Source organism: Gouania willdenowi, chromosome 15 (assembly GCF_900634775.1).
Source record: "Gouania willdenowi chromosome 15, fGouWil2.1, whole genome shotgun sequence".
NCBI lineage: Eukaryota > Metazoa > Chordata > Actinopteri > Blenniiformes > Gobiesocidae > Gouania > Gouania willdenowi.
In genome coordinates, this window is record NC_041058.1 from 20045441 (window position 1) to 20061951 (window position 16511).

Genomic DNA, 16511 nt, shown 5'->3' on the forward strand with positions numbered 1-16511 from the left:
ACGATCTTTGGGGTAAACAGCAACAATTGCCTAGTGAAACTCAAAAATCATAGTCTTGGTTCTGTGTTCCAGAGGAATGTTATTAGAAACTAGAAAGATCATGGATTTTATAAAGACTATTTTATTCATTTGGAGCTTCAAATACAAGAGGTTACGGAATATAACTCTTTCAAATGTTCTTTTGGAGAAAAAAAAGTGAGTATTTGTTGATGCTTTTCAAAATAAATAGGGAAACTCGCTGAAGACTTTGCAGCTGTTGAAATTTCAAAAGCATCTTATTTTATTTAACAATCTTCAATAAAGACTTTGATAATATTATGTCAGACAAACAAAGTGAATTGGAGTATTTATTTGGAATAAAATAAACATTTCTTATTGTTTTTGATGAAGCATTCTAAAATGACGAAGATTAAAATGAGGACCTGAACTCACCACCGTGTTGCCTTCAAGGTCCCTCGTACATGCGAGTTCTCAGTGAACATGGCTGCTGAAGTCAGGATGAGGACGTGGAGCTGTGTGTCCGGGCAGGTTTTCTATCAGCGGATGATGTTTATGGTGGTTTTAGTTTCTCTTGTAAATGAAGTATTAACAACACCGGAGACGGGCCTTTGGAAAGTCACAGTAGTTAACGTGAGTATCTGTTTTTGAACACTAACCTTTAGATAGACTGTTGTGCTAGTGCTAGCCCATTAGCCTCGTTATGGCTGCTATCAGCTGGGATCCTGATGACAGTCTGAATCGTCTGTTATCCGATGATTCTGGTGACACTCAGTTGGTTGAATATTTATCTCTCTCTGTTAGAACAACCTGTGACATCAGGTTATTAGCTGGTAGCCATTAGGTGGATCACTGTCAATGTTAGCATTCTGCTAACTCCACAGTGTTAGCAATATACTGGCTACCTTGTTAATTAATGGCTAATTTGGTCTCAAGTTTGCTTCAAATGACAGTTCGTGGCTGTTCTTGGGTTTGACACATGTTATGTTGTTTTTAGCTAAAGTTTATGTTTAACATTTGTGAGAATGTTTTCTCAGCTTTTTACAGTTTGTGTTGCAAACAGAAACCTGCATTTTACACTCGTGTCTGCAATCAACCACAGTTTACACGTTTAATGTTATTTTAATAGAAAATGTTCAGTGTTTGTTTTTAAACCAGTAGATCTATATAGATCTATAGGCATACTGAGTTATTTTTTTGTCTATGGTCATGTAAACATGAAAAGCAGCTGATGTAAGGCTCAACACTTCTCAGTAAGTCCTGGGTGTGATAGTTTAAAGTGTGTTTTTTCTATATATATATAAGTAATATGATGGTTTTTCCTATATCAAACAATGTAGGTCCGAAATGAGAAGCCTCCACTTTGATGACAGTGAAAGCACCGTTACACATTATTTTTGTATTCATTTTATTGATTTCAATTCATTTATTTTGCTCTAGGCAATAAAACAAACACAAAAAATGTTTTACAAAAAAATAAGTATATTCTATGCAAATCTAAACTGTATCTGGTTTTTGGAACAAGATAATAAGTAAAAAAAAATAAATGCACAAAATGAGAGGGATGAAGTAAAACCTTTTTAAACCCATCCCAGTTAAAACAACAACAAAATAAAAAAAAAAAAAAAAAACAATGTGAGAAAAAAATATTAAAGCATTATTTTTTTTAGTGATTTAGAAATAAGACAGTGGCTATTCGTACGGTTGCCATATCAATATACCGACATTCTATCCGTACGCAGCGCCTCTATTTGCCCAGTTTAGGTCACGTGATAGGTCAGTCATTGGCCAGTTTAGGTCACGTGACTAAAACTAAACCTTCCCCTAAAAATTGTTGCGATATTGAATTATAACCCAACCCTAAACCCTAACCCTACACCTATCCCTAAGATGCTACGTATGTGTACTTCGGTAACCGTACCAATAGCACCGGGTGTTGTCCTTACAGCAACCGTACAAATAGACACTTTCTATAAATAAGGCAGTGGCTATTCGTACGGTTGCCGTATTAAATATACTGACATTCTATCCGTACGCAGCGCTACTCATTGGCCAGTTAAGGTCACGTGACTAAGGCTAAACCTAACACACAATAAATACTTTCTATAAATAATATAAAGTGTCTGTATATATATATATGTGTGTATATATGTATGACTTAAGATACAACTCATCTGTAAATTGATAATGCATTTTAAATCAATCCGAGAATCGCACGACATAAAATCCTGATATATCGCCGAATTGATTTTTTTCAACACCCCTAGTTTTGACATTGCCTGTGTTCCAGCCTCAGATTGTTCCACAACTTATCCCCATAAAACAGACACTGAAAAGTTTTTTTCAACATTATTTCTCAATGAACCGAATACATTGTCTTTCCTGTTGGCTAATTGTGCATTTGTTCATTAACCCTAAATAAAATGCTCTTTATACATACATTTTACTATGATAATAATAACTTTCCTACTCACACGACCTCTGTTCTTGTAAGGTTACGTTTCCTCTATTAGTTCATTAACATTAAGACACAGTTGTCAGATTTCTTCCATGGACACCTGAGCACTCTTGTTTAATAATTCACTCTTTGAGAAGTGTCTGTTTCTCTCTGTCTGTCTGTCTGTCTGTCTGTCTGTCTGTCTGTCTGTCTGTCTGTCTACTTGTGTGTTTAGCTGTTCAGGGGTTGATTTTAATTTATATACACACATTAGCAGGGATCATCATCATGCATTATAATTTTTGGAGGAAAAAAAAGAGCATAGTTTCCATGAGAATGTATTAAACCAATGCAAAAGAGCATTATTTAGCCAAATGAAATATAATCATTATTTTTTCATCTTTAGACCTCAAGACCTCTACTGTTAAGGAAATCCATGTACAACAACACAGATATTCAGCTGAAAGGTAAAAGCAGAAACAAACATTGTACTTTTTGTGAACACACCCTGTGCACTGACTCCGTCTATAATCTCACGTTTTCATCTCGTAGTCGTGTCTTTTAGTTGTCCTGAGGAGGTAACGTTCACTATTCACTGGTATTTGAAGTACTACCCGTGTCACAATGAGTTCAACAATCTTGAAGTAAGTACAAGACTCTGGATTCTTTGTCATCTTTAGGGAGAACTTTGTACTCAGTGTGTTTTTGCTCCCTGTAGGAAATGTATGACAGGACACCTCTGAGTCATGGTGATAGCCTGGACCCGAATCCCCTCGGCCAAGGAGAATACATCGAACACATGCACAGCCCTATAACGTGTAATGGTTTAATGCGCTCCTTTCCCATGCTCAAAGTAAGCCTCTGACACTCATTTCTCTCAGCACAGCCGTGTCATTCATCATCAACTCAAACCCTTTTTTTTCTGTTTGTCAGAAAGCCAAGGCTCGTTCTCGCGTAGTCAAAGCACCTGCAAAGGAACAAACCCCGGTAATAACTTTATTTCTGTTTGTTTCACTGAGAAAAGAACATGGACACAACCTCACCAATTCGACCGAGTAAAAAAAATACAAGAAATTCAGGTCTTAAAACACTGACACCATCTACTGTATTCAGCCTTTACAATTTTTGAAGACGTCTATGAAATAATGATAAATAAATAACAGGGAAGTATCAAAAACTACTGGCAAATGGTGTTGATGTCTAATGCAAATATTTTTAGTCTAACATAACATCACTGAATGAAGGTTGCCAACTATTTCAGGAAGGTGAAAAGTTTCATTCAGTTAGAATTGAGCATATTCTGCATCATTTGATGCAGTTTTCCCATGAGTTTTGTCTGCCTACTTTAGGGCTGGGTGATATGGACAAAACTCCTCAAAATGACAATAAACAATATAAATCTCAATATTTTTGATTCAAATAAAGTCTGACCAGAAAGACATTTTTTGTGCTGATGCAAAATGCCACACAGGCACATTTATTATCAAACACCGGCACAATATACGCCACTTTTGGCATTTTCACCTCTGAGGGACAGCACGTATGAGTGAGTTCTGTAGTGTAGCTTGTTTAGGGGAAAGCCTTAGTTAGGATGCACTTAGAAATGCATCTAACTGTACTCTTCAACAAGTATTTTAACACAAATGAGCTATAAAATAAAATATATTGCAAACGGCGATACTGTAATTTTCTATATTGCCGAAAAAGAAAACTCGACATCTTGAATCTCGATATGTTGCTCACCCCTAGCCTACATTACCTCAATATGATTAAATTGAAAAAACTTTATTTATCTCTTAGGAACTTCATTTGTGTCAGTGTATGTGCTATAAACACTAGGGATGTCCTGATACAACTTTTTCATTTTCGATATGATACCGATATTGCAGCCTTGCGTATCGGCTGATACCGATATTGATCCGATTTTCTTCTTCTTTAATAAAAAAAAAAGAAATTACTTATTTTGTAGTGTGGAATGTTAGAAAAGGCTTGATCATGTGATGTTATTCAAACAGAGAACAATAGTCAGCAACAGTAAGTATGAGGAAAAAATGACCCATTTAATATTAACCAATTGGCTACATAAATTTTAACCTTCAACATAATATCTACAGTATTCTACAATTTAATAAAATAAATAAAAAATTAATCGTGGAAAAAAAAAATCGGAAAAGTCGGAATTTTCAATCCAATATTCATTTTCAGGTTAATATTGGACCGATATCGATATTGGATCGGGACACCCCTAATAAACACAATTCATAAAGTATAAAAACACTGACAATATACTGTACATGCACATAACACATCCAACATATCATCAGTGGTAGATAAAAGCTCTAGTAAAAAAAAATCAGATTAAGAAGTTACAAAAGGTACAAAGAGTAATTTACAAAATAGATGTGGGAAGAAAACTTGACATGACTCTTTGTAACACTGTAGGATGAATTTGACACTGAGTGGATCACTGAGGAATACGACGGCAGCAGCAGCAGCAGTGGAAAGAACAGCAGCACGATGAGTATCAAAGACAACGTCATCGCCACCACATGGAAGGATGGGCCCTACCTGCTGGTTGTCAAGATCGTGTCAAGTAAACCAGAATCGAACTGGAATTTAACAGGTGACACTTAAAATAAGCATGAATACCCTTATAGTGAATGTTTAAAGTTATTTATTTTTTGGTGATTTTGCATCATGCATACATTCTGATAGCACCAGTATAATAAAAATCATCATATAGGTTCATTCAATCAGTCGACTCAGGCTATTGAGTGACGTCACTGCCTGGAACAGGGAACACAAATAAACAGGATTCCCCAAAAGTCCCCCCCCCCCGATACTGAAATGCCAGCTTTCAACATGTTTTCACTTCAAATAAACACATCTTGAAATCCTGTCAATGATCCTTTATTTGATTTGTTTTTGCAGTGGATGTGGTGATGAAAGGCAGCCACGGCTACATTTCTGTCACAGAGTGGCCGCTCATGATCGTAAGTAGATGAAGTTAAGGGTTTGATTCTTTAGACCATGTAAGCACATTTTTACTGCCATATTTGATTGACTTTTTCTTTCAATTGAGACAGTCTTGCATTGCAAAAGTCGATGAGGCTGCAGAAGAAAAGCATATTTTAATAATAATCTTTTAATCGGTAGATATAATAAAGCAAAGGGTATGAAAATAGTAAATAATTATTGAAATACTTTGTTTGAAAATTTCAGGTTTAATAATAAAAAAAAATATATTGTGATTTTACTCTTGATCCCCTGCATCAAAACTATGAAGATAGATATGTTGCAAAATGTGAGAGCTTGTAGAATGTGATGTGAGCTTGTGTATAAAAAATCCACACACGAATGATGGGAAAAAATGTACAGACTGATATTTACACAAATAAAATTCCAGCTGCAAACTTGTAATCCAACATTTATTCACATGTTTTTTTAATTACTTGCGTAAATTATTGTTTACAACCACAACTCTCCGTTTACAACTTATCAAATCTTCCGCTACAGATGCACAAACCGCTTGTCTCATGTGAATCTGCGCTGCTTGAGTTTTGCAACACATTTTGCGAGACGTCTGTAGCAAAACTGATCCGTGCTCGTAGAAATGCAAAAATAGTCATAGAGATGCTTCTTTTTGTTTAAAGTGGTTATTGTATTTTGCAAAATCTACAATCTGTATAATGTGATGAAGCAATAAAACAATGAACATGTATGTGAACTGTCTCATTAAAATAAAGAAAGATTTTGTAAAATACATTAACCGCTTGACCACTGCAGTTTGTTTGGTTACATGAAACATTATTTATCTTCCAGAGACATTCTAGCAGTTTTTGCAACAATGGCCAATGAAAGAAAAGATATAATCATTTGCAAACTTCAGCTTTTGCTCTTACCTAATAAAAGACACACAATGTTTTAGAAAAGCAGCTTGTTTCACTTAGTTCTACACTTGTTTTGTGTGTGAATGTGTGTGTGTGCGTGTTGGCAGTTCTACATGGTGATGTGCATCGTCTACATCCTGTATGCCTTGCTGTGGTTCATGTGGGCCGCCTGCTATTGGATGGATCTGCTCCGGATCCAGTTCTGGATTGCTGGGGTGATTTTTTTGGGAATGGTGGAAAAGGCGGTTTTCTGTGCAGAATATGAAAACACCAACACGGTCGGCGCTCCCTGTGAGTATTGGGATGCTCACAGAACTCTCCCCTAAGGTCGTTACACTGTAGGAAGGTTGTTTGTTGTTGTTTTTTTAATTCCATATTTTATATTTCAGCTCCTGGCTTGTTGATCTTTGCTGAGTTGGTTTCTTCACTCAAGAGAACCTTGGCTCGGTTGCTGGTCATCATTGTCAGCCTTGGTTATGGAATCGTTAAGTATGTGAGAACATGTTCAACACCGCCATATCTGTGTTATCTTTATTAATTATTGTTAATCTTCAACTATCAATGAATCAACTGATGTTTTTGTTTGTGTTCAGACCTCGACTTGGGACGGTGATGCACAGAGTGGTTGGACTGGGAATTCTCTATTTTGCCTTTGCCAGTATTGAAGGAGTTCTTAGGATTACTGGGGTGAGTAAATAGGAAACCAAAATATCCAGATGAAGTAAATGTTACTGAAGAATCACCATAAAAGGGCAACATTTTCTTTCATCTGGAATTGATCAAAGCTCTGTTTCTGCGTATGTTCTGTGTGTTTGAAAAGGAAATTGTACAGTTGTGTGGTGTCAGGTTTTGTTTCAAAGAAAATGTGACTTTGCAACATCTGTACTTCCTCATGCTGTGTGACTATAATCAAGGGGCGAGACAATGGCCCAGCTCTAATCACAGCAATTGTTCTGGCTGTGCTGGACTCCGGCGCCATCTGGTTCATATCCTTCACATCTACACTTTGGAACCCAGAGTAGTTGCTTATGTAACAGGAAGTTGAAATCTGTGTACGAAATGATCACAAAGTAAAGTTTTGGTGTGTGGTTCTGGTACTTCAGCACATGTCTCGAATATGGTTTCCTCTAAAAATCTGGGATTCTGCCTCATCTGTCTTCTTTGTGTCTGCTGCACGGGCTTTGTTTTCCCTTCCAGGCAAAAGACTCTGATTTGGCTCTGCTGGCCAACATTCCCCTGGCTCTGCTTGACTCTTCTTTGTGCTGGTGGATATCCTTTTGTGCACCTACAGGCTTTCTTTCTGTGGTTGTTCCCCCCGCTTCTTACCTCCTAGACGTCATGTAATTTTGCAACAATTTTCCTCATTGAAGAGAAAAAATACACTAATTGGAGATGGTACTGCTTTGATCATTTGTTCTACTTTTATACATGCAAAGAGTGGCTTTTTTCTGTTTAAATTCTCTGAAACACCATCAGTATTTCCGTCTGCTTTTCTTCCACATTGATATTCAACATTCATCAAAGTTTACAGCTGGTCTTAGATTAAAGAAGTATCAGGGAAACACACGTGATGATAAAATGTGAGGCTGTGTATGTTTTTTTGTTTTGTTCTTTTTGCATAAATGTTTTAACCAACATAAAACAATTGGACGATCAGTTTAGTTTCACCAGATGATCAACTACACTCATACATGTTAATTATGTTACGTTAAGGTTTTGTTTATTCCGACAAAGTTTTCCAGGAGATTTTTCTCTCCCGACATGTTTTGACTGTCAACTGCCAGTTTTCCTCAGAGGAGTTCTGCTGATCGCATTTGATGCTTTCTTTGAAAAACCTTGTATGAATATTCAAAACCATAACTTAATATACAATTGCTGGAACTTTTGCACTCAGACAACTTTCCATGTCATAGAATGGATGTGATGCTTTGGTGTCGCATCCCATCACCTCCTGACTTCTAGAGCCATCAGTGGCTCTGAGGGCAACTCTATCACATCAGGGGCCACAAAACTGTGATTGTATCTGATCCGAGGGCCACATGATCAACATCCATGTCGGTGTTAACGCGGGTAAAAAGTTTTTATTTTGCTTGTTTTTTGTCTTTGTCTGTGGTTTTGATGTTTTGTCAGTATTTAGCCATTTTGTGTGTTTTTGTTTTATCCCCCGCCACAAATTGTGGAAGGGGGATATAGGTTTGAGCTCCATCCTTCCAAGTTAAAGGGGACAGCCTTTCTCAGAAACTGTTTAAGATAGGATAACCAAATTTGGTATATGGCCTCAGGGTATCAATACCTTGATGGAATTCAAAAATGAGAAGCGCCCAACTATTTTTTTCCGGAGTATCTTCAAAGGGGACAGCGTTTCTTAGAAACCGTTTAAGATAGATAGATAGTAATTGTATGTTCTGATGTGATATTATTTTCTTATGTATACATCTAAGTTTTTAGATTTAGGACATTTAGGAAAAGGTTGTGAGTTACAATGAGAACCAATCTGGCAGGAGATGTTGATGACTGTCTTGTGTTCTTGTTGTAATTTTGTGTATTTTTCTTTCACTTTCTGTATTTTTGTTGTTGTTTTCTGTTTTTTCCTGTCTTTGTAATTTTGTTAGCAGTTTGTTTGTCTTTGGAGTTATTCTGTAATGTGGTGTTTTTGTAGTCATTTTGTTTGTTTAAGTGGTTGTTTTGTTTTATTTTGTAGTTTTTTGTGAACTTTTTTTTCCGTCCAACTTCTTGAATTCAAATTTTGAGGGATTTGCTTTGGGGACTGAGGGCCACATTCTCATATTGTCAGAGTTGATTGACAATTCGTATTGATTTACGCCTGAGTTTCCCTTGACTGCCGTTAACATCTTCGTCAGTCTCGCACAAACGATAAAGACTTTGAAGCTGAGGAGGAACCCTGTGAAGTTGTCTCTCTACAGACACTTTACCAACACATTAATATTTGCTGTCATTGGTAAGTGTTGGAACCACAGTTTCAGTGATGGTGGATCATGGGGAGGTTCTCAAACACAGAAACTGAGTCTTGTCTTTTTTTCTCCCCAGCTTCCATCATTTTTATGGGATGGATGGCAAAAAAGTTCAGACTAGCAGATTGTCAGTCTGTGAGTATGGTTCGATGTGGTCTTGAAGTCGTGTAAAAACGTGGCATTACATTGATGGACCTGTTTGTGTGGACAGGACTGGATTGAGCTGTGGGTGGAAGACGCTTTCTGGAGGTTCTTGTTCTCTGTCATCCTACTAGTGATCATGTTTCTATGGAGACCGTCTGCAAACAACCAAAGGCAAGTACCATGTACGACTTCATTGTTTCCAACATGAACTGAACTCTTTAATTGTATCTGATAGATATGCTTTCACTCCGCTCATCGACGACTCTGATGATGAAGATATCGAGGAGTTCCTTGCAGCATCAAATATCGGTACGGAAACTCTAACCACAAGCCATTTTTAAATATATCGATTTGTGTCAAGTCCTGCTTTTTTATTTACAATGTTTTTAATTATTTTCCAGCTGATGGTATTAAGTTACGAGCAGCTAAATCTGATAGCAACGGTACAGTGAAACCAGCTGAAACAAATCCAGTAAGTAAAACAAACCCTTTGTTTTGATTAATTTGTCTTCCTGGGTTAAGTAGATGAAAAGGTGGAACTAATGAAGTTTATGTCAGATGTGGTAAACGCACTACTCGCCAATAAATTATATATTTCAGGTGAATGTGACTGACTCTGACATACTTGATTAAACTGTTCATAAAAAGTTGCGATTCATGCCAAATGGGATGCACAAACATGAAGCCAATACTAGGGCTGGGCGATTTTTGCCTAAAATATTTTTTAAAGAAAAATTTGAGATTCCATTTTCTATTTGATTTATCTGATTTTTTTTTTTTTCTAAATGCACTTAAAAATGACTGCAAGACATCAGATATATTGTCAGAAGTGCAACTTTATTGCTGTGATTGTAATCAAGAGTTAAAATGCATAGAACAATCCCAAAATAAAAAAGTAAATGAGGCTGTCATTCAACAATTTCAAGCTTTAACCCAGGTTTAAGCAAAAGTGGAACACCAACTTCACAGTAGCTTAAATTTTCTGATTAAGAAATCAGATAACTACATATTTTATATTATTTTTTTAATTGTAGTGTTATATGTTAAATTCTTCCCTGTGCATCATAGCATAGTGCGAATAAGATGCCTGTGGCACACATATAGCCTACTCAAAGGGCAAATAAATGTAAAAAAGAGGGGGCTGGCTCACATCACGTTACGGTAACCCACAAGGACGGAATGCGAAAAAGTCAGAGAAAACTGGTGGGGAAAAATAAATAAATATGAGTAATAAAAAAAAATATATATATATATATTTTTAAGCTCGAATTTGCAAAAAAAAAAAAAAAAAAGTTTTGAATACGAACTCAATTAATTGATTAAATTGATTTTTTGCCCAGCCCAAGCATATACTGTTAAGGTCTTCCTATTGAAGACAATGCAAGTGTCTCATTAAGACAAAGTATGTACAGTAGGCTGGTTCAAAATATATTTTTTTGATTCTCTAGATTAGAACCCTGCATTTCTTTTTCATATTATGTCAATTCATTTGGCTCCAAATTTTATGCCAATGAATTAATATTTAGAGGTTGCAAAAGACACTTAAAAATTGCTCTATACTATAACATAGCGAAGAAAAAAAAGGCATATTGGAAAATTTGTGGTTTTGTTCTGCGAAAACAAACTGAAACTTGCATAAAAATGTTACTTTGAAAGTTCAGTAACCACAAAAATGGTCCTGTACTGTTTCAACGAAATGCATGGTGCTGGTGGTGACAAAATCACTGGTCTGCTTACCTTCATAATCTGATTGATTAGGGGCATCTCAGCGCTTTGGTGGAATCTCTGAACCCTCCTTTTTTAATGTTATATACAGTATGTGTCTAATGTTAATGTATTTAGTCAATTTCCAGGAAACTTTGAGCCGCTTGTGCAACTTCTAAAACATCTTGTTTTTATTCCAAATTACATTCTAAAAACCTAATTGAGGTTATCTGAAACTTTTTTCCCACGCTTTGATGGACCTCCCTAATGTACAGGGTTTCTAAATAATGCCATTAGACGATACATTTGTAACTGTCATTTGCTATTTCAAGTCAATGCATTCCCTTAGAAGTGTATATAAAGTGCACATGATGTGTATGTTTAAAACCACGATCAAAGTTCCCCATGTACAATTACAATGATAGAATGTGTCACCATGCTTTATGTCAGTAGATGGCAGCATTCCCTTTGTTCATTCAGATTTTTTGCTCCTTATGCAGGATCAGGACCTGAAATGGGTGGAGGACAACATTCCTAGCTCTCTGACTGACATGTAAGTATTTATGAGTATCAGTTCACAGAGATGCTCCTGTATCAGCCTGTTAAGTGTTTCTTTCTCACTGGTTTTCATTTCAGAGCTCTGCCTGTCCTGCTGGACTCAGATGAGGTAAGGATAACATTTTTGAAGCAAACAGGACTTGAACACAGCTGATTTTGATAAACCAGTGAAGTCTGACAAGATTCACTATTTTTGTAGATAAACCGTGAAGAAAATGAAGCATTATCTTCTGTGTAGTTTTTTTTTAAAATTACAATGAGAGAGCATTGTAACATGTTTAGTAAATGCGATCCTGCATTTTACTGCTTATACAGTTATACTGTATGTAGTGGTGTGCATTGCCATCAGTCTGACGTTAGGATACGATTCACGATTTGCACGTCACAATACAATATATCCCGATACTAAACAATACGATGTACATGGTGATATCAATCATTTACAAACAGTAACCACATACATCTATAAAAGCGCCCAATATGTTTTATCAACTTTCAAGCTAAAATGACAAGGTCTGATGTGGTTTACTGACACCTAGTGACCAGGCATTTACCTGCTATGCAGATGTTAGCGCAATTAAATGTTTTTTTTTTTGTCAAAAAACAGGATTAAAAAAAATTGACTTGGACATTTTTTGGATCGATACGATAATCGCATGGTGAAATATTGAGATATTGAGTTTTTTCTTACACCCTTAACTAATATGTGCATTTGATGTTTGGCAAGCATTTGTTGGCTATAGATGATACGTCTACTCTTTTCTGTCTGATTTTAATTGGTATAATTTGATGTGTTTTGTTATAGTTGAGCAATACTTTAAATACATTACATCCCTACAGTGTTTTATAGTGGATCAGGAGGCACATGATGAGGCTTTGTATTTCTCCCCAGGAAATTATGACGACCAAGTATGAGATGTCAAAGCTGGAGTGAAGCCTGATGTCCCTGTTTTCCCACTGGGAGGAGAAAGCGGCTGCCCCTAACCTTGCAGAGACCTTTTTTGCAGACTTTCCAGTTGACTGGTTGTGGATTACCAGTTTCCCTCTCAGGAGACACTCCTGTGTGGCTTTACAGGGCTAGGAAGGGGGTTCATTCTACAGGGGGGGCGCCATACAAATTGTGACAAAAAGTGACTTTCAAGAACTCAATCAGAACATAACTGTCCTTTCACTGACCAATGGGACGACAACAATCCCGTTGATGCTTTCATTTCGGAGCAATTTTTTTTCCAAAGAGAATGTTTGATTTTTTTTAAGTGTGATATTTTATTTCACTTTCTTTCATGAGAACACTAACATGCATAAACAAAGCCTAATCTCCTTGTCGTCTTTTGTTAAAGATGTCTAGAAAAATGTGAAATACCTAAAATGAGTATTTATGAGGAAACCCACAGAATAATTTATACAACTTGTTTTTGCGGCTATAGGAGAGACAGATCTATTGAATATGCTCGATTTATTAATGGGGTTCAGTTTGGTTTGGAAGAGAACAGAATGCTAAACACTGTAACTTTTGTTCCTATGCACTTTGATGATCAAAGCTGTGCCTACATGTACATCTGTCAATGAGACACAGTTTGTGTGACGTGTTCCAGTGTCGTTAGAAAAACAGGAAGTCTTCTCCAGTATAAAGTGTGATGGAGACGAACTGAACTGGTTTAGGTGTGTAGTTTAGAGGGAGGGACTAGGGGCACGTTTGAATCTACTGTACGTCCTGAAATAGCAATATGTTGTACATATGGTCATTATTTATTTGCTGTTGAAGTGTACTTATAAGTTGGTAAAGTGTTTATCAAAGTTTACTCTTTGTATGTTTACATGTGCACAGCCTTGGATTGAATTTGCTAAACTCACATTTATTTTTTTATTTATTTTATTTTCTGTCCTTGACCTCTCAAACACCTTTGCTAAGTTCATGATCTTCCTTTTTAATATGTTTCTTATTTGTAATGTAAGTCCTTCTATTGGTAAAGCCTGGCCTGTTTTTTGTTGGTTTGTTTTGTGTGTGTGTGTGTGTGTGTGTGTGTGTTGAACTTTGTCTTTGTGTGTGTGTGTAGGACTTTCGGTTTTGTCCAGTCATGATCACTTGAGCAGTTCCATAATGCCAGTGCTGTGTCTTTTTGTAGGAAAACTGGGATACATGTCTATACAATGACAAATTGTCGTCCGATGTATAAAATCTGCATTGAATTCAGTCTTTTTGTAAAATGACGGATTGTGGGTTTCTGTGAGGAAAACGTCATGTTAAATTATTCGTCCATGGTTTTCCTTTGTCTTCTTTCTCAGGAGTCGATATTTTAGTGAAATTGTTATTTGATTATTTAATTTCTTTGTTCCTGGTTTGTTTATTTCAATGAAAAGCCCAGTATTTCAATGAAAATGACTGTTGCTTTGTTGAAAATACATGTTTATGACCTGTGAAGATGAGGAAACTGAAAAGAGAATCATTAAATGCTCATTACAGTACTCATAATAAAGCCTTACTATTGCTTATTACTAGTAATAAAGTCTTACCAATGCTTATTACTAGTAACAAAGCCTTACTAATGCTTATTACTAATAATAAAACCTTAATACTTATAACTAGTAATAAAGCCTTACAAATGCTTATTACTAATAACAAAGCCTTTCTAATGCTTATTATTACTAGTAATAAAACCTTAATACTTATAACTAGTAATAAAGCCTTACAAATGCTTATTACTAAGAACAAAGCCTTACTAATGCTTTATTACTAGTAATAAAACCTTAATACTTATAACTAGTAATAAAGCCTTACAAATGCTTATTGCTAAGAACAAAGCCTTACTAATGCTTTATTACTAGTAATAAAACCTTAATACTTATAACTAGTAATAAAGCCTTACTAATGCTTATTATTACTAGTATTAAAGACTTAATAATGGTTATTATTACTAGTATTAAAACCTTACTAATGCTTATTCCTATTAACAAAGCCTTACTAATGCTTATTACTAGTAATAAAACCTTAATACTTATAACTAGTAATAAAGCCTTACTAATGCTTATTATTAGTATTAAAGCCTTACTAATGGTTATTATTACTAGTATTAAAGCCTTACTAATGCTTATTACTAGTGATAATGCCTTACTATTGCTTAATCCATTAATAAGGCTTTATTAATGTTTATAGGTATTAATACAGCCTTATTAATGCTTATTACATAAACAAAGCCTTATTACAATGAAGAAGCATTAATGAGTTATTAATAGTAATGACCATTTACAAGGGTTTAATAATAGTAATAACCATTAACAAGGGTTTCTTAATAGTAATTACAAGTAAAATCTTATTAAAACTAATAAATGTAACCAGCATCAGACCTAGGGAAATCTGAGCGACCACATGTGCTACACAGGCTGGAGAGCACTGTGGGTCTGTGGTTGAATCAAGAGAGAGACGTGGATTACCGTCTTTATTGAGCCAGCGCCATTTTAATTCTGATTTGTGCTTATTTTGGCCCAATCTCTTACTCTCTTTCTGCCCTACAAGTACTCGGTTGCCACCTTGTGACCAGAATATTCATATGTCAGTATTTCTCTTGGTTTTTGTTGCTCTATTGGATCGCCTTAGCGGCGGCGATGCCTCCCCTACTGGGTCTGCAACTTCCACAGCATCTTCCAAACGTTCATCTCGACCTTCATCTCCCTCTGTTTTGTTTCCAGTTCTCTCAAACTGCATTTCCACCACGGCTTCAGCAGGTTCTGGAATCAGCTCTCTTTCTCCCAGTACTGGCTCAGATTCTCTCTGTTGTTGCATTGGAACTCTCAATCAGGTTTCTCACTGGGTGAAATTCTGGAGTAGCAGCACTGAGATCATGTGCAGGTTGGACTGAGCACATGGGGGACTGGCACGCCCCCTGTCATACATAGGAATGCTTTTTAGGGAAAATGAAAAGTCTTCCTCCTCATCAGAATGTTCAGTCCCCTGTTCAGTTGTGTGTCTCTCCGCTGATTTCTGTTTATTTGTCTTTTTTCTGGATACATGCTGAATCTGCTCATCTGGTTCCAAAGGTAAATCATTAACTGGCAACAGAAGATTGCGGTGCAGAACACGAGAGTTTGGTCACCTTTTTCAGGACAGAGTCTATTTACCAGACCGTCTCCAAGCCGTTCAACCACACGATGAATATTGTTCTTTGGAAAAGGTTGTTTTCAAACTCCCTGCCCTGATCTTTATGTAGACTTTCAGGGTACCCATAGCGGGGAACAAAATCGTTGAAGATCTTCTCGGCTGCTATTCGGCCTGACTTATTTTTGGTTGGGTAGGCTTAGGCGAATAGGGTAAAGTGAGCCACTAAGACCAAAACATATTCATATTCACCTTTACTCTGTTCAAAATGGAGGTAGTCAACTGAGACCAGTTCAAAGGGGGAACTTGTGGTTATCGTTCCCATTGGTGCCCTCTCTGGGATGGTTGGACTTTTTGTTTTATGCACTGACACTGGCGAATTACGTAGTTTTCAATTTCACTCTATATGAAAGGCCAATAAAACCTTTCTCTGTCTAAGTGAATAACCTTGTCAGCATCAACAAACACAGTTGACTAAAACTCATTGGGAAAACTAACTGCTTTCTGTGTTCTGTCTGTCTGTATCCCATTGTCGAGTGTAAGTCATTTCCACTCATGAACCAGCCTTCACGTTTCTTTATCCATATGTGTCTTATCTTTTTTGTTTGGAGACCATCCCCTTTTTTTCCAAACTTATCACCTCCTAGATTGGAGCATCTTGCTTCTGTGCTTCCTTAATGCTTTTTGGAGAGAGAACCGGGATGCCGCCTGGGGAT

At 36.4% G+C, this 16511-nt stretch overlaps 1 protein-coding gene across 2 annotated transcripts; it reads left to right on the forward strand.

The window, feature by feature from the left end:
- Positions 1–473: 473 nt before the first annotated feature.
- On the forward strand, positions 474–14082 carry tmem87b (transmembrane protein 87B). 2 transcript variants are annotated; one of them, XM_028469408.1, is made up of 19 exons: positions 474–630; positions 2841–2901; positions 2987–3078; positions 3153–3287; positions 3368–3421; positions 4877–5057; positions 5366–5427; positions 6432–6615; positions 6714–6813; positions 6918–7011; positions 7239–7310; positions 9175–9283; positions 9373–9431; positions 9508–9611; positions 9676–9749; positions 9842–9912; positions 11645–11697; positions 11781–11811; positions 12595–14082. In XM_028469408.1, exons 1-19 carry the CDS (start codon positions 481–483, stop codon positions 12634–12636), a joined length of 1728 nt encoding a protein of 575 aa, XP_028325209.1. In that variant the 5' UTR covers positions 474–480; the 3' UTR covers positions 12637–14082. The 2 variants fall into 2 exon arrangements, with proteins under 2 accessions (XP_028325209.1, XP_028325210.1); XM_028469409.1 differs by lacking the exon at positions 7239–7310 and adding an exon at positions 7522–7593.
- The last annotated feature ends 2429 nt before the right edge of the window (positions 14083–16511 follow it).